The 24119-nt window shown below is 41.5% G+C and overlaps 1 protein-coding gene across 1 annotated transcript; it reads right to left on the minus strand.

Annotated features, from left to right (window-relative positions):
• Positions 1-1366: 1366 nt before the first annotated feature.
• Positions 1367-17763, minus strand: alkbh8 (alkB homolog 8, tRNA methyltransferase). Its single transcript, XM_034225364.1, is given in 13 exon segments — positions 1367-2211; positions 2598-2747; positions 4716-4946; positions 4948-4991; positions 5169-5329; positions 5621-5727; positions 8769-8839; positions 15188-15292; positions 15699-15794; positions 16032-16163; positions 16691-16791; positions 16893-17026; positions 17613-17763. Coding segments are annotated over 13 exon segments (2211 nt in total). The 5' UTR covers positions 17751-17763; the 3' UTR covers positions 1367-1470.
• Positions 17764-24119: the final 6356 nt, after the last annotated feature.

A 24119-nucleotide genomic window follows, 5' to 3' on the forward strand; every position in this document is an offset into this window, starting at 1 on the left:
GTCATGGTGAAACAGAACATTGAATTATTCCTTTTTCAGCACTGAACGATCATATCCCTAAGACACCATGCAGGGAAGGAGATATTTCATTCAATGTCAGTATAAATGTTCATTGACTCATGGTAAAGGTACAAATTCACTCCAAATCACATCACAGCAAGTCACATGTATTGGGCGTTCATGGCTTTAAAACGTATTGGTGGTCCATGCATTGGCTTTTCATGATGGAGCACAAGGTTCAACACCCAGGGGAGGGACATCTTTTGTCTTCTGCTATGCTGATGTTAAATCTGGAGAAATTGTCCCCACCACTTTTTTAACAAAGTAACGCCCATGATACGGACACACAGACACATACATTTACAGAGTAGGCTGCTTGCTACACCTTAATCAATAAACCACCGTCAATAAATGCCACCAAACCATCTCCTGCTCAGCACCAGTGTTTGTTTGGGTCCCAGAGGATTTAGGAGCCACAGGGGTAGTTTAGTCAGAGCTGCTGACCAATTACCCACCTGCCACAGAAGGGCCACAACAAATAACGAAATATGTTGTATTTAAGACTATAGGTTCAAGGCTGGCAAATAAAAAAAAGTCATCAAGAAGGTTTTTCATTTTTAAATCTTTAACTCACACAACCTATGATGAAGTACTGCACATTAACTTTACTCTTACTAAATGCACAAATGCATGGTTTGGAGAATGATCTACTACGATCAGGCGCTTCCTCTTGCAGACACATTTTTTTTAAAAGAGAGAAAAAGTCCTGCTTCTTGAATGAATAAATAGCTTAACAGCCTGAAATGCCATGTTACACATGTACTCCTAACTTGAAAAGGTCGGGCACACGCCATTTACAGCTTAGTGAGTTCATATTATACACCGAGGTCAAAGACTGAGGAAGCAAAGTAGTGAGGTAACTAATATTGTTGACATTTCACTACAGTGTAAGCACTCTGGAGAATGTCAAAGTTTACACATCACCTAGAGTATGTTTACAACCTTGCTTTTTAACATCTTACAACCTTCACATGTTTCAGCAAGCTGCATTTATTTAAAGCAAAAGTGCAGTGCAAGACTTTCTAAATTCTGATATACTGCAGATATTTCTTTTCATAGTAATATGTGTAGTGTTCTTTTTCTAGTTCCTTTTTTTGTAATTGTATATTTCTTCTAAACATTTTTTAATAATGGTTTCACAGTAGTTTTCATATCTCCTAACTTTCTATAACTGTGTTTTATACCATTTTACAGCAATGCCAATTCGTTGTATGCGTATACCTACTCGGAAATAAACCTGAGACCATGTTACTTTCCAACCTTAGTAGGAATAATGCTAGAAGTAAAAGCACAACAAAGGCAGGCATTTGTAAAGTCATTACATTGATTTATTTAAGTTAGTCTTTGTTTACATTGCATTAACTCTTTTGCTTCAACATATATGTGTAGCTCAATTTTAAGTGTGTCACTTCATCTGTTTAAGGCCTTCTCTAGTATAACACACCAGTTTCCCTGGTCGTGGTAGCTGATCTGCACTGTGACTCCTGCCTGCTGAGCACACAGCTGCTCCAGCTCCCCCTGCTGGAACACATGGTAATAGCGATGAAAAACTGGAGCTGGGATGATCTCCGACTTTAGAGCAGAACTGCAGGTCTGTGATGTGTCGCAACCTGGAATGGGTTTAGAGCTGTGAGTGGCAGCAATAGTGTCAAGACTTGAATCAGAAAACATGTTGTAGTCAAAGCCCGGACTGGTGGCAGGGTTACAGTCCAATGTGGCTTTAGACCTTGAGGTCTTTTTAGATTTCTCTTTCTGTTGATCCGTCTTCCCACCCTCTCCTGAATCTCCCTCCACTCGTTTTTTCCCGTCTTTCAGATGCCAGGGAACCAAAAGGTCCTTGGTTTCGAAGGCTGTGCGGTTGGTGTGCACACTGAGTTTGCCATCAGTCACATGTTGATTGTTGTCTACTGTCCTGTAGTTGTCTTCTGAATGACTGCTGCTATGGACACCCGATTTCCCTTGAGGTTCCTGGCTCTCTTCTGGTGAGTTTTCAGCTGGGTTGTGGTTCTCAGGAAGCTCTTTGTTCTGGTCTTTGAGGTACTTGGACCTCTGCTTGTTGTACTCTTGTTCAAAAGCCCAAACGTAGATTAGCGCTCGACCTCCAGGCTTCAAAAGTCTCACCAGCTCCTGCACTGCTGCCAGTCGACGCTCCTACAACACACACACAAACAACTTAGTCAGGAAGCAGAAGCCAAAGCATTTAATGGATATGCCAATCATTAAAAACAATATTATAAATGATCAATGTATGTATGAAACAGTTTATTCACATGTATAACTTCTTATTTTAAGAATAATACAACATTGTCAATTTCAGTATTGCCAAACCCAACAGTTCCTGATCCCTTTGAGGATACACATTTGAGAGGGAATTGTCCCAAATTTGGATATACTGTTTACCCAAAGTTTCAAGCTTGTAGCCTGTGGTTGAAACTGTAGAAAAGTTCCTAAGGTTTCATAGGGCCCAAAATATAGTTGTAGTTAAGTGACCGAAGAACATTGTTGTTTTTTGTGAGGGTTAATCTCAGTGTGTGTACCTGTGTGGAGAAATGGTGTATGACAGCTATAGAGATGCAGGCATCACAGGAGGCTGCTCGCAGAGGGACACTGAGCGCATCGGATACAAACGCCTGGAAACCTCTCTCTGCACAGATCTGTACCAGAGCACTGCTGCGGTCACAACCAACCTGGAAAGACAACAAAAATGGGCAAACAAGAAATCATTCACAAACAGAAAACCAGGAACAGTGGAACAGAGAGGTCTAAACATGTAAAAGGTCAAAACAAGACGAGAATCAGTATTTTTTTCATGTTAATGTAAGGGCATTCTTTATTTAGAATTTTACCCAATTTATATAATATAAAATCAAACAGCGCAGAGTCAAACAAGCTCTTATTCTTCCTTTAGCCAATGAGACACGAGAAAGTCCAGAGACAGAATGGGAAAATATTAAACAAGGAGTTTGAGCAAAAGACATAGACGTCAATTTAAAACATAGAAGAAGACATTAGATAAGTGAAAGAAAATAAACAATTCAGTAACACATTTGGTCCCAGGGAGCAATTCAATCACGCATCTTATTGCTTCCTCCCCAAAGAGACAGAGGTGATAAGAGATGGTGAGAAATACCACTCGACTCTCAATCTGTTACTGACATGCACACACACACAAAGGTCTAGCCTCTTCATTCAAAGTGAAAATGGGAAGGTTAACAGTGTTATTCTGCAATGGGAGAGGTTGTGAGAAGGGAAGAGGGAGAGGGGGGAATATAGAGATGAAACAAAAAGAAGGCGCAGAGGGAATGAAATAAATGTAGGAGAGAAAAACAGAAACTCAGAAAGCTGGTGTGTGACCTGCATGATTAGAGTGTTCTCAGTAATGATTCATCACGGTCTGAGTCAGGATAAGCTGCTTACACGCACCTCCAAATCACAAATATGAATATCCCAGTGTGCATACGTAAACAGTAAATGTAGGATATTGCCATGGAAACTGAGCTTAAAACAATGACAACCAGCACAAATCCCAGTGAGAGCCACACAGGCATCAGCACAGAGCATATCAGTATTTGTTTTTGTTTTAGCTCATTTAACACAAGACCTAATGTTTACACTTAACAACCAAGCTACTTTCTGATCACTGCCAATTAATAAAGCTTTTTACTTGTATGTTAATATTTTTGACATGTTTTAGATTCAGAACAAAATCATTAAGCAGGAGGTAAATAAATAAAAACAGCAGCTACTTACCAACGGAAAGTACAAAGATACACACCTTTGAACAAATATATTTTGAAATCATTTTCTCTTGGAATAGAGGCTTATCATAACAGTTAATTATTTTTGGAGCTAAGTTTACAGTATATGCCTCCTTTCTGAGAGTGGGAGGATCACATTTAATATGAGTTACAGGAAAACACTTGGTTAGTAGGCCTGTACCATATGTCTGCTTTTATTTTGTATTTAAAGCTTGTATTGAGATGTTCAAATGACGCTTTGAGTGTCAGTCGTCATATTTTATGATGCCACAACCCTATAAATAGTCCTCAAACTAAATCCTCAATTTGAATAAAGTGATTCATCTGATTCATTTAGTTATATCTCTTTAATGAATGTTACTCATGAATACATGTCGGCAGGAGGCTAATCCAATGTGCTGTTGAACTGTAACACAGGAGATTGATTGACCTCAGTGAAAGCGTTAGGGTTAGGGAGAAGGGCAACAAATATTGATTGAAGAAGGATATATGAAAAAAAAAAAAACATAATGTGAATTTTTTAAATGTTTACAACAACCTTTTTATAAGAACTTTTGATATTGGAACCTAATAATCTGGATATATTGTAAAAGTTTGGAACACACAAGTTGGAATCAATGCTACAAAGCCAACACTGAAATTCAATTCTGAAAATAACATTAAAAAACTCATTATTTTGCTATTTCCGCTGCAAATTATTTGCGGACTGTTTGTGAAACAGAGCCTGACGTTATGGCATGATCTGTTCATGACTTATGAAGTCGTGAGGCATTCTACAGTGGGGATAATCGAGGAAGAAGTAGCAAAAGAAGCTGAATAGAGAAGGACATTTCCCCACGGGGATCACTGAAGAATCACATAATCACAGACATCACTGTAATACATGAGGACACTCACTGCACTCAGCTCGGGGTTGACTCCCAGGTATTTCCCGTTCCCACAGCCCACGTCAGCCAGCACGCTGCCAGGTGGGAGCGAGCACAGGAAGTGGCAGACACGAGGCCAGGGGGAGTGGCGGGTGCTGCTGAAGTGTGAGGCGATGGCGTCGTACACCCGGTGCACATACTGCTCCTCCAGAAGGGCCGCGTCGGCATGGCAACAGGGTAGTGAGGGAGGGGGGCGGCGGAGAGGGTGCTGGGGGGGCTCCCTGACTGTCACAGGCAGAGGGGAAGGCTGGAGAGAGGGGGGGGAGGAAAGGGGTTAAATGGGGAGATAAAGGTGTGTATCATCAGCATGTATCATATGTACTTTACAGATGGTACGTTTTTTTTTTATTTACAAAATGTGCCTTTGGTTGTCAAATGCCGGTAGTAAATGATGTGTTTTATTGTTCACATTCAAGATTCTCACCACAGCGGCAGGGTTCATTTCTGATCTTGCGGAAAGTAAGAGAAGTGCGGGTGCCCCTCTTGCTCAAAGTGAGATTGCTGCTAGTCCGGAGGTCAGGGGTAGTATCACCAAAGGATTGTGGGTCGCACGCTGGCACCATGTCAAACTTACGAGGAGTTATCCTGAGAGAAGATAACAGACAGTTAGTGTCGTGTTCGACAGGCTTAAATCTGCACTTTATTGTGAATACCAGAACATGTGACCAAATCCTGAGCCTGTCATTGGTTTATCTTCATGTTGGAAGGGATTAAATGTGACAAATACTGCAATAAAGCCCAGATTTACATCAAGAAATTACTTTTCCCCTTTAATGGAAAAGAGGTAGAAAAGACCTGTCACTAATGTGTGAATCAACCTAAGGCTCATGTTAGGATAAACTGACTGACGGATCCATCTGACCCAAGCCGGCTCACCCATGGGTCCAGAGGAATCTGCTCTCTCCCTTCATCACCAGGAGGCTCCGTTCTGGTAAAACCACGGCAACGAGGCGACCATCGGGGTGACGGAACTCCATCACTGTCTGCATTTAAAATACAAACATGCTTATGAAGGAATACTGAGGAAGTCACTCACACACAGCAAAAGGAGGATACAACTATAAATGTTTCTTTGCAAAATTGCAATTAGCTTAGTTTTTATCATTGTGTATTTTAATAAGGTCATAGTAGTGTGGCTGTTTGATGTATGGACATTTGTACTAGACCTTTGAATAATCAGTAGTTATGTGTCTAATTTATGTATTTATAAAAATTGTTCATGCAATATTAATGTGCTGAGTGAGTCAGTACATGTTTTTTCCTAAAACATCATTATTATTTCAAAACCACAAAACTGCAGAATCAATAAATATTCAATTATGAAAATAATGCATGATGTCACAGAGAGGACACAAACAAACACACACACCCTGCTATCTCTCTCACTAACAACTAGCCATCTCCACCCCAGCACCGGTGTTTGATCCTGATGTTTTCTTACAGCGCATAACAGCATGAGCCCTGCTGGGAAATTACATCTACACAATTTCAAACTGCATCCCTCCAACTTCTGACAGCAGGAAAATTGGATTTTGTGAAGCAGAAGTGTGTGTTTGTGAGTAAGTAAAGGACTGATAAGTGTTTGTGTATGATTGTGAGAGAGCAATATACATGCATCACCAGCAAATGATCAGATTTTTGCCTAAAACCACAACACTCACACAGACACACACAGTGCTGTTCCCATCAGAGGAGTATTGGCCAATCAATGAAACCAGTGGAATGTGACTAAATCAATGGTGATGCTGGAGCTACGCTTCACCACAAGACCATTCATCATTCAGACACACGTGCAGGCACGCACCAGGGTTTCCGTTAGCCGGTAATTACCGGTTTTTAGCTGGTAAAATTTATTAAAAACCGGTAAATTCAAAACCTGCCGGTCAAAATGTCTGGTAATAATTAGGGAGGCTCCGATAGATCGGCCGCCGGTCATTATCGGCCGATATTCACTCTTAATAGTTTTGATCGGTGCTCTCTATAAAGGCCGATCAGAGCTGGATCTGATCGATATGGACATACACGCGAGTGAAGTATAACCGGACACGCGAGATAGATCAGATCAGCTGCTGAGTCAGACCGAGACAAGCAGCTCTGCATAATCACCTGAAGCCCCGCCCACTGTTTAGCTGCATGAGAAACTGACGGGCTGTCAGGAGAGAGAGAGAGGGAGAGAGGAAAAGAGATGATCCGTTTCTCCCGTGTTATTATTCAAAGTTAATGTAAACTTTTGAATAATGTACGTTATCTACTACAAGTAGTTTGTTTGAATGTAATAATTATGTTGTTTGTTGTTTGTGGAATCATTTATTGAAAAATGGATCTGAATTTTTCGATCTGTTACGATTATAAACTGAAGCAATATAAAAATGAGCCCCGTGAACTGAGTTTTAAACTGAAGCATATCTGCTCATAGTCCGGTAATTACCTGCTAACGGAAACTCTGCTACACCATTCTTATTATTATTATTGAAATATGACCGGTAATTTTCAAATGTGTCCGGTAAAATAAATTCTGCCCGGACATTTAACCGGCGAGAAAAAATCCTAGCGGAAACCCTGGCACGCACACTCCTCCTGCAAACACAAACAGGGTTATTAAACCTGTAAAGCTATTAAATAAAAGACTAATTCATTTAACTGCAGACAAGTCTATACGTTTTTAATTCAGTTTATTAACTTGATATATTTTAGAAGCAATTACTTCCTCAGGTGATAGACTGAAAGTGAGCTTTACTTTATTTGAAGAATTGGATCGCAATAGGATCAACTTTCTACAACAACAGTTACACATACAATACTAATAAAACCCCAGGGAATAGGAATCTCCAGTACATCGGGTTAGTCATGGGTACCAGCAGTTGTTTTGATTTTTCTGCATGCTTTTCTTTTTGTTGAATAATGTATTATTATATTATGTGAGTCCTCCCTTTGTGTTGAAAACGTTCATCCCTTGTATCGTTTTTTCCAAATAGTCTAAATAAATGCTATTCTTTATAATCATGTCAACATATTTATAAAACCTTGCTTTTAGGGTTTGAAATAGTTAATGTCATGCAATCATTAAACCCTATGTAATTGACATCTTTGAGTGTTGTGTTGTGAATCTGTAAATGTTGAAGTATTGATGGAAGAGCTCAGCCTTGGAAATTAATCAGGTGAACTCTACATAGGTATTTGTCAAATGTCCTACTAGTGCTTAATAAATAATTTGTTGTTTTGTTTGCAAAAGCCTTTCTTTTTTTGATATTGTTTCCACGTTTTGAAGCCCTTAATCTCTACTGAAGATCTGGGACACAGAACGCACTGCACTACACACACATGCTGTCTGTCAGTCTGTGTGTGACAGATGCTGTGACAGATGACTGCTGATTGCTAATAGAGCCCCTGCTCTTTCAGACAAGCAGGGACAGATGGGTGTTCGTCTGCAGCAGCCTCCCTGCAGAGACTAAATCAACATCCCAGCACCAGGTGAGTAGTCAAGGACAAAGCAAATCCCACGGTTTAGAAAGGTTAATCTGTTCTGTCCACAACCAAGGGGACGCCTCTAAAAGAGTCCTTTACTGCGTACTGAATCCACTGAAGGCCACTGTGAGCATGAGAATGTGATCAAATAGAAGTGTGTCAAAGATGGTGCAAAGCAGGGGACTACATGTCAGTAAAATCGCAAACAGACAAAATCACACTAACCTGAGACGGATTAATCAGTCAAGTGAAGTGAAGGAAACAAGAAAGGCATACAATCATAAAAACATACGTCTGATGGCACTTAGTATATTTCCAGTTACACCTGCCTTTTAGCTCTGCATCCCTGATCTTTGAATGGGTAACTTTCTTTTAAATGATGGAGGATTGCACTTTGAGCAGCGTCGGTCGATATTGGCTACACACACTGATTGATGAATTGTATGGTTGGGTCAATTACCAACACACAGGGCTGTTGGGAGTTGTTCCCTGAACAGCATGTCAATTATATTTTTGTTTGAATGTTTAATATTACAAAATGACGGACTGACTTTCTTACCTTTGCCCCCAGGCTCAGTGACATAATGGTGTCCTCAAAGGCGGAGTGAGTGTCCACATGAGGGGGAATGCCTGAAAATATTATAAAATATACATGTAGGAGATGCATCAAGGTTCTTTCAAATAAGTGTTTAGATCCAACTTGTTTTGTTGGATGTCTGATGGACACCATTGAACCTTTGGTGATGTGGGACACTCAAATCATACTGGAATGTAACAATACATTTGAATTGATGTGCTTGAAACAAATCTTTAAATAAAATCCTTATTTCAGCCCTCAAAGTTTTGCCAGCACTGCAAATCTGTTGACAAGCAACTAAAAGGGACCAATGACTTTTATTATCCCAATATAATGTTGGAAAGGTTTTGCTGCCACCTGTTGGTATGAGTAATTCAAATCTAAATGTGTGTCTGTATTTTGTGAGAACATACAAAGAGTGTTTTTAAATGAAAGCTTTAGCGCAAGTTCAATAAGGAAGACCTAACTCGAGTCACTCACACGTCACTCTATGGCTCCCTTCCCCCCTCATTAAATATGAGGGCGTCATGCCTCAGCAGCCAATCGCTGCACATGCTAAATGCCTTAAATACCTGCTCTTCCTCCCTGTCAGTTGTCATTGCAGATGATCACACGCAATGGTAGTTGCAATACAATACTGCTTCTCGTGAGAAAAACCGTAAGAAACAACTAGCTCAAGATGTCCAACTCGGACAATTCGGAACACGAACCTTCTCTGGAAGTCTCCGATCCCGGTTCGGCTCCCCACAGCGGCTTATCAACAGAGGAAGACTTCCTCATCGCCCGGCTCCTGCAGCAGGGCTTTCCCACAGCCTCAGGCCTCACTCTCTCTCAGCGGCGATAGCTCTCGGACCAGGTCTCCAGCGTAGCTCCCCAGTCCGGGGCAGCAGCTCCAGCCAGCTTCCCAGAGAGCAGGACGAGGCCGCAGCCGCGGAGGTAAAAAAAAGGGCAGGAAGTCGAGCCCTCCAGGATCCCGTCCCCCTCCAAAAAAATCCACCCCTTCTCAGGCTCGCCAGTCCGGGAGCGTCACACACCCCTATGGAGAGTAGCGCGGCCGGCTCCCTGCAATCCCTGGCTAGCTCCATGATAGCTATCGATGCTCGCCTCCAGGCTCTGGAAGACTCCGCCACAGGAGCTTCAACTTCCGTTGCACTCAGGTACTAGTTTTTAACGAAAACGTTTGCACTCGACCCTTACACAGGGTTGGGTCGTAACGGAATACATGTAACGGTGTTACGTAATCGGAAGAAAAAGAAAGAAAAAAAAAAAAAAAAAATCAGTACATTCAGCTGGCGTTACATTTGAAAAAACGAGTAAACTGAGTGCAGTTACTTTCGTAAACCTGAAGTGAATACTTATTGGAATTATTGGTGGAAAGTTTCCTCACAATGTAATATTCATTTCCGGCAGAACCGTGTGCACAGCGATGCAGCGTATCTGCGAGCGAGAGATGTAGCGTGTCCGTGAGGCCCCGCCCCGCACGCAGATGAGAGAGAGAGAGAGAGTTATCTTTCAAAACATATTGGAAGGTAGAAACGGAGATGTTTAGATAAAACGTGGAAGATAACGTTTATGTAGCATTTATGTATTGTCGAAATTATGACATTCATAACGGGATCAAATCTAACTGAATGGCCTGCTGCTGCCGAATGCATGGGGCAAGTAACTGGGAAAAGTTTTAAAAGTGATTACATCGTTTCAGATAATAAATAATAACGATAATGTATTCTATTTAGGGGCGCCTTTCAAAGCACCCAAGGACACCTTACAATGCATACACTTTTCCAAGGAAAGGTTTTAAGACAGTACAAAGAATGCAGTCTGGGTGAGTTTTTCTTTTTATGTACGGTGCAGATGAGAGAGCTGTCAAGAATGACACTAAAATGTCGTGTTCGTGCTCTTCATAAGCCATTAAAACAGTAAAATACTTGTCTCCCGTTCACCAAAACATACCCATCTGTTATGGAAAAGAAAGTATTCTAAAGAGAAAGAAGAAAGGAAAAGATAGAAAGAAAAGGAGAAAAGATAAAAAGAAGAGGAGGAAAGAAGAAAAAGAAGAGGACAGGAAGTATTCTAAAAGTAATCTGCCACCGGTACCGGCGGGATCGTGGTTAGTTTCCGATGCGCAGAAGAAAATCTGGCCCACCCTATATTTTTACAGGCCCACCCTAAAGTACATTTCTGCCTACGCTACGGTCCGCACAGCAGCAACAACCAATCACATGAATCTCTTGCCCCCGACACACAAAGCAATAGCAATGTTAAAACTAAGTAAACTGGAAAGGAAAAAAAAATCCCCAACAGGCGAAAACCTACCAGTTTCACCCACTGTCCCTGCCTCCTCCCTCCATGCCTCGCTCCTCTGGTTTGTATCCCGGTAGATGAACAGAGACTGATCATACAGCACCGGGTGATTCACTACCGCTATAATGAATTTTCCCTCACATTTTTGGAATATGAGGAATTACCTGCGTAGTCTCTCCCAACATACACGCGGTCTGATTGGCTAGCGCTTGTACCGGCAGATTTGCATAAACGGGACTTCATTGGCTGACGCTTCTGCCGAGGCGCCAAAAGTTGAACATTGCTCAACTTTTTGAAGCGAGCAACGCCAGCAAACGCTCCACGTCGCTTCCCAAAAATACAGTTCTACTAAAAGTGACGTCACCCCATTCAAAGTGAATGGGCAGAAGCGTCGGAATCTGTAACGCACGCCACCGTGTGGACGGGCCGTCACAGTGGCTCTGCGCCAGGAAAAAAAAAAAAAAAAAAAAAAAAAAAACATTCTGGAATATCACCCCTCCACTCCCATTAACATCCCTCAGCTAGCAGCTGCGCTATCTACAGATTCCGTGTTCGTTGACTATCTCCCGTCAGGGCTCTCCCAAGGCTTCAGGGTAGGAGCCCTCCCATCTCCCACAGTGACTTTCGTAGCAAGAAACTTACAGCCGCTAAAGAACCCAACATAGTTTCCCAGCTCATCGACAAAGAACTTCTCAAAGGATATATAATCGGTCCTTTTAGCTCCTCCCCCTTCTCAGTGTTCCGTTCAAAATCCCATCGGAATAGCCACACGTAAATAAAAGGCTGATTTTCGATCTGTCCGCTCCCTGCTCCGGCCCATTCTGCAGCGTCAATAGCATCATCCCTCCAGATCAGTTCTCCCTTCACCATGCCTCAGTGGATAATGCAATAAAGATGATCAAGTTCACAGGGCACGGAGCTCGGCTCTCCAAAGCGGACATTACCGATGCCTTCAAATCATCCCCATTCATCCGTCTCAGTGGAACTTGTTCGGTATTAAGTGGGAATCCAAACTCTATCTTCGCGTTCGCACGACCTTCGGGTGCAGAAGCAGCCCCTGCATCTTCAATTCCTTCTCGGAAGCGCTCCATTGGATCCTGCTGAACATCGTCAGAATCCCCTCCGTCCTTCACCTACCGGACGACTTCCTCCCCATAAACCCGCCACAGGACAGCTCAGGGATCTCACTGGCCAAGCTTAAACACTGCTCCAGGAGTGAGGTGTCCCTCTCTCCAAAGAGAAAACGTTAGGTCCCGTCACACGCTTAGAGTTCTTAGGCATCATCCTCGACTCCATAGACATGAAGGCGTCTCTCCCCTCCGACAAATCGCAGCGCATCCAGGACATCACCAAGTCATACTGCGAGCAACAAGTTATCACAAAACAACAGTTGCTCTCCCTTCTCGGACACCTCAACTTCGCCATGCACGTCATCCCCCAGGGGCGCTCGTTCATCTCCCGCCTCCTGGACGCAGCATCAGCGGTCGACAACCTCCATGACTGCGTTTTCTTAGACGAAGGCTGCCGTTCAGACCTTCGGTTCTGGTCCCTCCTGCTCGCCCACTGGAACGGAATTACTTTATTTACGATGGCCTCGTGCGTTCCTCTGACTCAATGAGGTCTTCACGGATGCCGCCCATCCATGGGTTTTGGGGGGTTTCTTCCAGGGAGAGTGGTTCGCAGGGTCATGGCCCCGTCAATTTCTACCCAAGCAAGTTCTCACTAAATCCAGCCTATCACCCATATCATACCCGGGCATTCCTTCAGGATAGGTGTAGCCACCTCTGCTGCTAATTAAGGTCTCTCTACCTCATCCCTACAACAACTAGGACGGTGGTCCTCCTCCGCCTTCACAACCTTCATTCGTCCGGACATCAGCGCCGTACGGGCTTCCCAAAGATCTCTCAGACCCTAACAACTATGGTAGTTATACATATAACTGGTGGTGGCTCAAACACATTCACAAGTATACATGTCTCACTAAGGTTCCCGATATTCAAAACTGCATTCCTGTCCTAATTCCGCGGGCCCCGCCCACAGGGAATAATGTCTCGTCTCACGCCGCAACTACAGGTAATGGGCTTCATCTCCGGCACACAGGTATTTCATTCCCAGGCCTTGCTCAAACGCATCAGTGTAAAATGTATTTCCTGCAGTCCGCGTGGACTCGGGCCACCGTACACTCTGGTGTCAGTTACAAAACAAAGGAAATAAAGAAAGAGTAAAGATATATATATATATATATATATATAGCCTGCGAAGTCAGGCGTGGCGGAAGGCCACCGTACACTTCGGTGCCAGTTACAAAACAAAGGAAAAGAAATGAAGAGTAAAGAAAAAATATATATATAGCCTGCGAAGTCAGGCGTGGCGGAAGGCCACCGTACACTTCGGTGTCGTAGCGGAAGGCTACCGTACACTTCGGTGTCAGTTACAAAACAAAGAGTAAAGAAAAAAAGATACATATATATATATATATAACCTGCGAAGTCAGGCGTGGCGGAAGGCCACCGTACACTTCGGTGTCAGTTACAAAACAAAGGAAAAAGAAATAAAGAAAAATATATATATATAGCCTGCGAAGTCAGGCGTGGCGGAAGGCCACCGTACACTTCGGTGTCGTAGCGGAAGGCTACCGTACACTTCGGTGTCAGTTACAAAACAAAGGAAAAAGAATAAAGAGAAATATATATATATAGCCTGCGAAGTCAGGCGTGGCGGAAGGCCACCGTACACTTCGGTGTCAGTTACAAAACAAAGGAAAAAGAATAAAGAGAAATATATATATAGCCTGCGAAGTCAGGCGTGGCGGAAGGCCACCGTACACTTCGGTGTCGTAGCGGAAGGCTACCGTACACTTCGGTGTCGTGGACGTTGGGCCACCGTTACAAAACGAAACCGCTCGCTCCTCGGCGTAGTCAAGCCCTGCTGGCCAGGCATGCGACCCGCAGGTCGTTTTCAGATAAGACCGGCACTGATTTCGGCAGTCAGAGTCTCAGCATGACCAGTAAGCTCCGGCAGTGATTCCGGCACAGTGTCGCTCATATACGTGTTAATCTATTATCTCTCCTCCCCAGATCACCAGTCACCCCACAAGGTAAGCAACTCAGTTCATCTCAGTATTCATACTTCACTGGTTTTGGGGATTTCATCGGAGCGGTGCTTTCCCTCCTGAATGATTATCCTGCAAACCGGGGGCCTAATCGCCAAACACCATTACATTCTCCTGTTGTACTATCATGGCAATCATTTCATTCATATGACGTGTAAACAATAAATATGTAATTCTTACATCACGTCTCTCCGGGTTGAAATGAAAGCTTTAGCGCAAGTTCAATAAGGAAGACCTAACTCGAGTCACTCACACGTCACTCTATGGCTCCCTTCCCCCCTCATTAAATATGAGGGCGTCATGCCTCAGCAGCCAATCGCTGCACATGCTAAATGCCTTAAATACCTGCTCTTCCTCCCTGTCAGTTGTCATTGCAGATGATCACACGCAACCCGCCTCCACCCCTCTCGCCTCCCGTCTCCTTCAGGACAAAGCTAAACCTTCCTCCTTCAGACTGGTCTCACCTACTCATCACCACCACCAGTGTCTAGACCCCGGGGATTTCATCGGAGCGGTGCTTTCCCTCCTGAATGATTATCCTGCAAACCGGGGGCCTAATCGCCAAACACCATTACATTCTCCTGTTGTACTATCATGGCAATCATTTCATTCATATGACGTGTAAACAATAAATATGTAATTCTTACATCACGTCTCTCCGGGTTGAACTAGAGCGTCTGAAAATGCAATAAGTCGTCTTTAAGTTTCACAATCTTTTAATTGAGTATCTCCACATTGTTTAAGCTGCAGTTATGGTTAGCAAAGAACTCTGCAAGGGTCCCTATAAATCAGTTAATCCACTAAATATTGATTTAATGTACTGCTCCAAGGTAAAAAGACATACATCTTATATATTGCATATCATTTGTGTTTTGACCAGCATTCTCATACACATGGTCAGTCATGTTGACATAGCCTTGTTAAATCCTGTGAAACTTATCTTAGTCGGTATCAAATACAGTCATTAGAGACTGGAGTAACTCACCCTGTCCAGACTCATACTGGTTGACAGTGAGCTGATCTGGCATGATGTCGATGTGTTGGTTCTTTACACACCGCTGCAGAACAGGGAGACACTCCTGAGGAATACCTGGATATACAGGGACACAAACACATTTATGAGCTACTATAGATCATTTTTGTCCTTAATCATTTTCTAATTGTAATTTTCGACACCATTACAATTAGAAGCAGTACTATATAACGTCATATGTCCAATACATGGAGTTAAACATTTAAATAAAGAGGTATCATACTGTACTTGACATTTTCAAAAATACAATACTCAAATTCCCAAGCTGAGCTCCAAAATATATTAATAGGTGGTAACTTGTGTTTTCTGATATTTCGCAACTTTAACTGATAGTTTCTCGAAATACACAGCGATGCTTTGCGGTGAATAAAACGTGTTCATGAATGAAAGTAGTGTTGGCCAAACCTATCAAGTATGAACCAAAAAAACAAGAAAAATATTTAGACAAAAAAAGCAAGTTTACCTGCAGGTAATGGCTTGTCCTTATCCACGTTGTTGTTGTCGTAGCGGAATTCAAATCCATAATGTTTGACTCTCCTATGCTTCAGAGCCTTTTGAGCTGAAAGACATGAGAATGAATTTAGCAAATCATGTTAGCAAAATAAGGAACAAGCTTTATTTCCTCTATTTTTTAGCTTAATAATAGACATTAAAAGTATTAATTATTAAAGATCCATAAAGAGAGTCTCTCCTTTATGATCAAGTTCCTGGGAGATAACGAGAAGTTCAACATAGCAACTTAAGTCAGAAGTTAACTAAAAAAACATTTGGCAAATCCCATTATGCAGACCCTCACCAGTGACATCAGTATTAGTAGACGACCAGTCAATGGCAGCGAGCAGCAGTGCCTCTTCCTCTGAACACACAAAGTCCTCCACCAAGACCAATCCCTCTGGCAGAGGAACAGACGCCTCCTCTTCACAGGTTACTGCATACACACATAAACAAAGCATAGTTGGATTTGTTAAATAGATGATTTGCCACAAGCTGCAATTTCAAATACATCTAAAAACCCATTTCCTAGGATTACTTTTTCTATAATGACAAGGTGCTGATCTGGGTTCTGACTGATTGCCATATGTTGTGTGGCAAGTATGCATTATTTAATTTATTTCTCTTATTCGCTCTGTATTTGTTTTTTTCTTTTAGGGTTAGCCTTTTATCTGTACTGAAGTTGATGTAAAGCACAACACAACCTGTGTTAAAACAAGGTGCTGCATGATTTAAGAGTTTCTTTATATTTAATTTACATTAAAGTGCACACTACTACTGGTTACCAAAATATTTTTAATTTCTGACATCTCAGAGGATAGAGCACATGAACACATCTAATGGCTGTCTTTAGTTATCCAACTTACTGTTCAATATATACACAAACAATGATTTAAACAATGATTGCAGATCTTACAGTGGTGTATGCTTGCAACTGTTGGTGCCAATGTAAAAGCCAAGTACCTGAGTCTACATAACTGAGGTAGAGTGTGACGCTGTTCTCGCCACATTGAAGCTTTTCCCCGTTAAGGTTTATGTGGGCTTTCCGAGCACTCTCCTCAGATCTGGAAAATGACAATAACACAAGTGTAAGTTTTGAACTCAAATGTACCATGTTTTAAAGGTTTAAAATAACTTCCTGGTATTGTCAATGCAGCAACTGTACCTGTATGTGACAAAAGCGTAGGGCTTGTTAGGGTGCATGATCAGTTTGTCCACCTCTCCCATCTGTTTCAGCGCTGCAGACAACTCCTCTCGACTGACGCCATTCCCCAGACCCCCATTGGCCACCACCAAACTCTGCAGAGGAGACAGAGGCAGACTGGTTGATTTTATGCAGAACAGTTATGCACAACAAAAACTACAAGAAAAGCAAGAAAGACTTTAATTGTACAGAGTGATTGTCTTATAATACATACACCCCTGAACACACTTTGTCCTGTAATACAGGCTAGTAAAAATAAGCACATCATCTGATACACCCAATTACCCCCAAGTCTGCTTAGAAAGTATAATCTTTGCTGTAAAGAAAAACTTTAAACACAGGCCATATAAGTTAGAGCCATGGTAATTAAAAATAGAGAATACATTATTTGTACGACTTCTAACTTTACAGTAAATGAATGTTTCATTCTGTTGAGATTACTTAATTTGATACATTGTCATGACACTCACTTGCCGTTGTCATTATAGACTTGTCCTAGTATACAACAGATCATTGACAACCACCATGACTTAGCCGAACTGAGTCAGACTTAAATTATGTGTTATTGCTGTAGCTGTAATATCTGAAAAGATGTAACTCAGACGTTGATTGGAAAAAGCTACATGTTAGCTAGCTTTCTTCGCTCACTCTACTCTACTCTTTATTTTAATTTTAAAATACCTTTGTAGGCTGCGGTGCTGTACTAATGCCTTCATGTTTCAGCAAAGTGTGACTCGCTTTTAACTGTTTACGAATAACTTTCTTGTCCTCTTTACTCCTCCTGACGGGCTTCACGTTGTTTTCCACAGTAGCATCCATGGTGCGTCATGTTTTATTGTCCGGGTACAACAAGCACCGAACACCGAACGTTCCCGGCGATTCTCGAGAGCAGCACCTGCAAACGTTTACTGACTACACACTACACACCACACACACAGCATTGCTGGCCTCCCTTAACACCAGGGTCGGCTCTAGAACAAATCAAATGGGGGGGCAATCATTTACCAAGGGGGGGCACATACTGCCGTCAACAACCAACACACAAACACCAACGCAACTTCAATTAAAAAAAACATGCTGTAAAGTTTATTGTCTTTCACACACATTGCAGGGTGTAGTGCTATTGTACAGCGCACCTATGACTTGTGCATACATGCACGGTTGTGGCACGACCACCAAAACAGAAACATATGGACATAGGCCACCATATGAAAAGTGTGCAAATGTATTTAGTATCCTATCCATGTGAACATGTTTTAGGTGGGGGGTGGACCTAACCTCCTCTAGGAGGGTCCGGGGGCATGCTCCCCCGGGAAGATTATTTTTAAAATATTGAAGTTAAAAGCATCAATCTGGTGCACTTTGAGAGCAAAATGAAGAGATCTATGGATACATCTCTCAACATCCATATGAAACAGAACTGTACAGATTTACTTTTTCTTTATGGATATTTTACTAATCACTCCCCTTTTAAATGGTATTCTTGTGTTATTGTCCTATAGTAGGTCATACCCGTTTTTCATTTATTCTCTTATTCTTTAATGACTATAATGATCATATAAAGGTAGCCTATTCCTCGCAAATACTTGTTTACATAAATGGTCACCAAACCGTTTGAGACCCACTGAGATAACTTACACTAAAGTGAACTATCTAAACACTGAGAGAGTCCTTACCTCACTGAGCTGACGTTATAAGATCCTCTCAGTCTGACAGGAGAGGACTGTCCTCCACCTTGGTGTAGAAACAGCTCTTTATATCCGTTAGCATAGCTAGCTAACCAGATGCTAACAACAATATTCCACGTTACCGCTCGCGCACTGACAAAATGCGCTCGTGCCACACACAGAGAGCCGAGCTTGAATGAAACACAGAGACCCATGTACTTGTACTGTACTGTATATCATATTATTTTCGATGGCTTTACTGTATAATCAGTATAACAGATGGACAGATCGCCACTGGGCTTTCATCTAAACACACAGCCACGTAATGATAACAAAACAAAAGTCGGGGTCATTGGTCAAGCAACACACCAATCAGAGAGCAGCAGTGAGCACACCTCAGGCTGTGTTTCATATAAAGAATAAATAAAGAATACAAATGTGTATTCTTTATTTCTGATGTATTTCACACAAAAAACTTTTGGTGGAAACGTTTTAACTTATATGATTAAAAATAAAAAAAACGGCAAAGTGGCAATAAGGCTTGCCCACCCTGCGTTGGGGGGGCACAGTGACTCATTTGGGGGGGCATGGCCCGCGAATGACCCCCCATGACGCCGACCCTGCTTAACACCCTTTTCAGAGCAGATATTTTTAACGTGTCAGAGCAGAAAAAGCACAAGAGGAATTCTATGGTGGAAGAATTTCTCAGTTACAACAACCATATTGTGTAAAAATACAAGTAAGAGTCCTGCATGCTTCTCCCTTTTACTTCTACTTTAAAATGGCTGGCAACAAGATATACTTATTCTTATATTGAATACAGTAAACCTTAATAATAATATTTTGTAATAACAAAATTACAGTGTAAAAATTCAAAACGAATAAACAGTAGGCCTACTGTGTTATAGAACACAGTTACATAATCATTATTTATACCAAAAATACAGTAAAACAGTTATACTCTAAGGTACTCCTAATGTACAGATATTGTACTGTAAACCCCACTACAGTAGAGGTACAGTAAACGGGTTACAAATCAATGTCTAACAATGTGTGTCTCTAGTGAAGTTCTAATAGACAGGTGTTTGAAATGTACATGGTTGAAATTTTATTTTCAAGTGGTTATCCAAGCAGGGACATAATGTTCTATTGTGGTGTATATCTGTCAAGCTCGTATTACTCTTGCCCTTTTTATGTAAGTAGTCCTTCTCTTTTCTCTTCTGAGCTAATCATCTGTCACTTGGTATTCAAGCCTTACTGACATCCAGTGTTTGCCTTGTAGCTTCATTAGCACCTAAACCCTGATGGCAAATCCATGCTGCATGCCTTTCTAATCTCCCAACAAAAGACAGACAAATATGCTCCAGGGATAATTCTATAGGCCTTGATAACTTGATACTAAGGGATAAAAGTGTAAGTATGTAGGATGGCTATCCTTGGGATACTGTTTGCCATTCCACTTCCATCCAATTCGTTCATCCATCATCAGACTGCACTCAGATGCTGGCAACTGAGGATACTCTAATATTACCTACAATTGAAAGAGTATTATCACAGGCTGGGCCAGGTATGCATTAATACAAACTCAATATCCTACACATCAGGGCAGATGCTGTTCAAATACAAGCCATCATTCAAATTCAGGCATGTTGCTAAATTTAAATGACCTGTGCCTATTCTATAGTTTTTTTCTGCCGGTTTGCTGCATTCTCTGCTTCCTCCCTCCCTCCCTGAATTCCTCTACAGCATATGTTCCAGCATGCACGTTGACGTTTTTGTATGTATTTATGAGAGTGAAACATTTGTGCGTCTGTGTGTGCGATTATACACGTGTGTGTTGTGTATTGAGGCCCTCACCTGTCCTCAGCCATCTCAGTAATTACAGTGCCAGGCTGAGCTGCTGGCCAGTGGGAACCCTTCCTCATCTTAACAGCATGTTCAGTTGGTTCGACAAAACAACAGCTGGTCAGACAGGAGACAGGAGGCTGCCCTTTCCAACATCATAACAACACTCTGCTCCATCTTGTTTTCAAAACGGTGTAATTATTAAAAATACAAAGAATCTACTCTTTATGAGCATCAGGTACATTTGTAGAGCAGTTAATCAGGGCTAACATGAGGATTTGGAAATCATTTACAAATATGTAATGTTTGCAACAATAAACTGTTGAAATAATATAACATCACTTCTTTGTTTGAATTTATTTGTTTATCCCATGCACAGAATCGTTTTTTAAAGAGGGGAAAGATGGTTTGATTCAAAGGGCAGGAATCAATTTTTAATTCTTTAAAAAAATTCTGATGGACAAGTGTGTTGCAATCAGTCAATTTGACTTCCTAATCTTATTGTAAGAAGTTGAGAAAACGATTAAACCTTTGGCTCTTCTTAGTAGCTGCTCTGGAACTTTCTAATGTGACACAATCTTCCTGCGAACATTGAGCAGTTTTTTGTACTTCACTTTTTCTTTTTTAAGAGGACTTCACATGCAAGCTGCAAAAGCTGATGTTCAAAGTACATTTGTGATCTCGGAAACAGCAGTTGAGAAGTTGCTAACAAAGTTCCAAAATAAAAAATAAACATGTAACATGATAAAAACCTCAAGCTTGAAGTGAAATTTCGTTTCGTTACTTTTTTTTTGTCAGACAAACTTTGAACTTTATCTTATAAGTCTAATTTTAACAAAATGTTGCCGAGTTGGCTAGATATTTATGAACTTGTGAACAAAGAGTGTCAAGGTTCTGCCAAATGGAAATATCACTCTCAGGAGATTAGGAAGATATTTCCCTTGCTAGTGCTCAAGGGCAGCTTCACCTCACACATCAGCCATGCTCAGAAAGAGCAGTATAATGGTGAGAACCAGAGTGGGACCATTTGTTTACCCTGAGGCATGCCTTTACCCTTTGATTTGAGGCTGGCAAAGAAGTTGCTGGCATCTTAGTCTAATTAGCTCAGGACTGCATGCGAGAGATGGAAGGATAAAGAAACCGGATCCTGCCTTTAAAATAGTGATTCTGATCTCTTGGTACTCTGTGCAAATAGACATCTGTCTTGTGGAGAAAGATACTCCAAAACAATGAAGGGTGATGGAACAGGTTATTTTGTATCACAGAGAGAGAAATTGATAATAATATTGACTGAACAGTGCTGAACTTGTATGTGTGTATGATCTCTCTGTCAGCTTAGATTCATTCCTATCTCCTCTTCAATCAAAGCTGCTGGAACATATTTAAACACTCGAAAAGGCAAAGCTGTGGGCTAAATCATTTTTTCAGTGCCAGCTATTTGTACACCAATGTTCAGGCTAAACCACATGGCGTTTTTGTGTTTATTCAACAAGAGCATTAGGGAAATGCTTTTCTTCATAGCACATTTTCTGCATCAAATCCTGTTTGACTTGCCTTTTTCAATTTTAAATTGGCTGTCAGATGTAATATATTATCTATATCTATATACTTTTTAAAGTAGAGCAGAATTTGAATAATAGTCAAATCTGTATATATTTAAGCATTATTGATTGTATTCCAGTAAATCATGAATGAACTACCGTGAACATGTTAATTATGAGCTGTTTAGCATCTTTATTTTATAGCTCATTGTCTCATGGCATACATAGCTGCAGAGGAATTCTTGATCAAGTTGATTTGTCCACTATTCTGTTAATTCTGCTATAACTGAACAAATTCAGACAATAAGCCTTGATGCATGCACATACAGTATGCATGTACACACACACACACACACACACACACACACACACACACACACACACACACACACACACACACACACACACACACACACACACACAAACATACCATACACACTCAATGTCCCAGAATGTGTGGAATGGTGTCTCACTCTGAGGCCTTGTTGACACCCCTCTGTCTCCACTGATTTGGAGGGTAACCCTGCCAGCGCTTATACACAAACACACAGCTGTCAGAGTGGGCCATGGTCCACCCCACACAGAGATGCCTGGACAACTCACCCTGCTTTAATCAAGCACCCAAGCGCTAGATCTCCCTGACAATGGGAATCCCTGGGTCAAATAGCTGTTGGGCCGATGCTGGCAGGGCAGCATGGTGCTAAAATGGCAGTCTTTTTGATCTGTTAATCCTCTGGGAATGACCTTGGAATCCTGTAATGGAAAGGTTCAAGGCTACCCGAGCTCATACGCCCGTCCTGCTGTAACCCGTCTGTGTGTACAGTAGAAGGTGTCTGTGTCAAGGGGGTTTAACATTAGTTCAGAGATAACACCGTTTTAAGCAGCTGCCAAGTGTGAGATTTGCTGTGGTCAATCGTCAAAAATCCCTTTCTTAGCGCCAGCATAACATAGAACAATGCACAAATACAATGGGTGGACACGACCACAAGAAAAAGAAAAAACTGTTAATAATAAAGTAATAATTTTGGCAAATGCACTTGTTTGCTTGGCGGAGAGTTGGATGGAATAAATTCAACAACAATTACTGCATCGTAAACATGGAACTTTAGCCAGCAGCTGTTTATCATCTCCTAGCTTAGCTTAGCTCAAAGGCTGGAAGCAGGAGTGAACAGCTAGGCTGGATCTTTAGATAGGTACAACATAAAAGCTCTGAAAAAAGAGCTGCTGGTAGGTGGATTTTGCTCTCTGTTCCTGTGTTTCCACCTGGTTTCCACACATTTTGCTAAGCTTAGCTAACTAGCTGCTAGCTTTAACTCCATATTACTCATAGAGACATGAGAGTTGTTTTCATCTTCTTACAATGCATGGTACTTATATAGTTGAAACTAAACCAGATTGATTGATTGATTGATTGATTGATTGATTGATTGATTGATTGATTGATTGATTGATTGATTGATTGGTTGATTGATTGATTGATAAACGTTTGATATACAATTTGGTCAGGGATCATTATTACACTATAGAGCTATAAAACATAACCTACTTATCCCAGCGGAGCTAATACAGTATATTGGTGCACTTCCCTGAGGGGAGCAGAATCTGGTTAAGCCCAGGCTATGTGCATTCATCAGTTAATATAAATCAATTTAGAAAAGGTGCCAGGCTCTAAAGGCAACCCTATCCAATGACAAACACATCTCCTTATTGTATTTTAATAACTTTCAGATTTCAAATTTAGATAACTGGGAGGAATTGACCTTTCCTTTGCAAAGTTGCTCTGTGACAGATTGATGAACAATGGCATCAGCTGGATTCAAACGCTTTGTTGTACTTGTTTCCCCATTTTGCATATGGCTCATACAGAGATACTCAGATACTGTTACAGTTTCCTTTATCCATCTGAAGTTGTGAGTTGTATTGTATTTGCAACCACTGTAATCCACCTTTATCTGCAATAATGTTTTATAAATAGCCCTGACTCCCTCCTCTGTTGTGTGGTACACCAGTGGATGAGATTGTGAAAAAGGTGTGTGACATCAGTCTGTGTGCATGTGAAACATGGGCGGTCCGCTGAGGATGGCTACTTTAGGAGAGGCCCCTTCCACTGTCCAGAGAACGGGACAACAGCAAGA

Source organism: Gymnodraco acuticeps, unplaced genomic scaffold, assembly GCF_902827175.1.
Source record: "Gymnodraco acuticeps unplaced genomic scaffold, fGymAcu1.1, whole genome shotgun sequence".
NCBI classification, from domain to species: Eukaryota; Metazoa; Chordata; class Actinopteri; order Perciformes; family Bathydraconidae; genus Gymnodraco; species Gymnodraco acuticeps.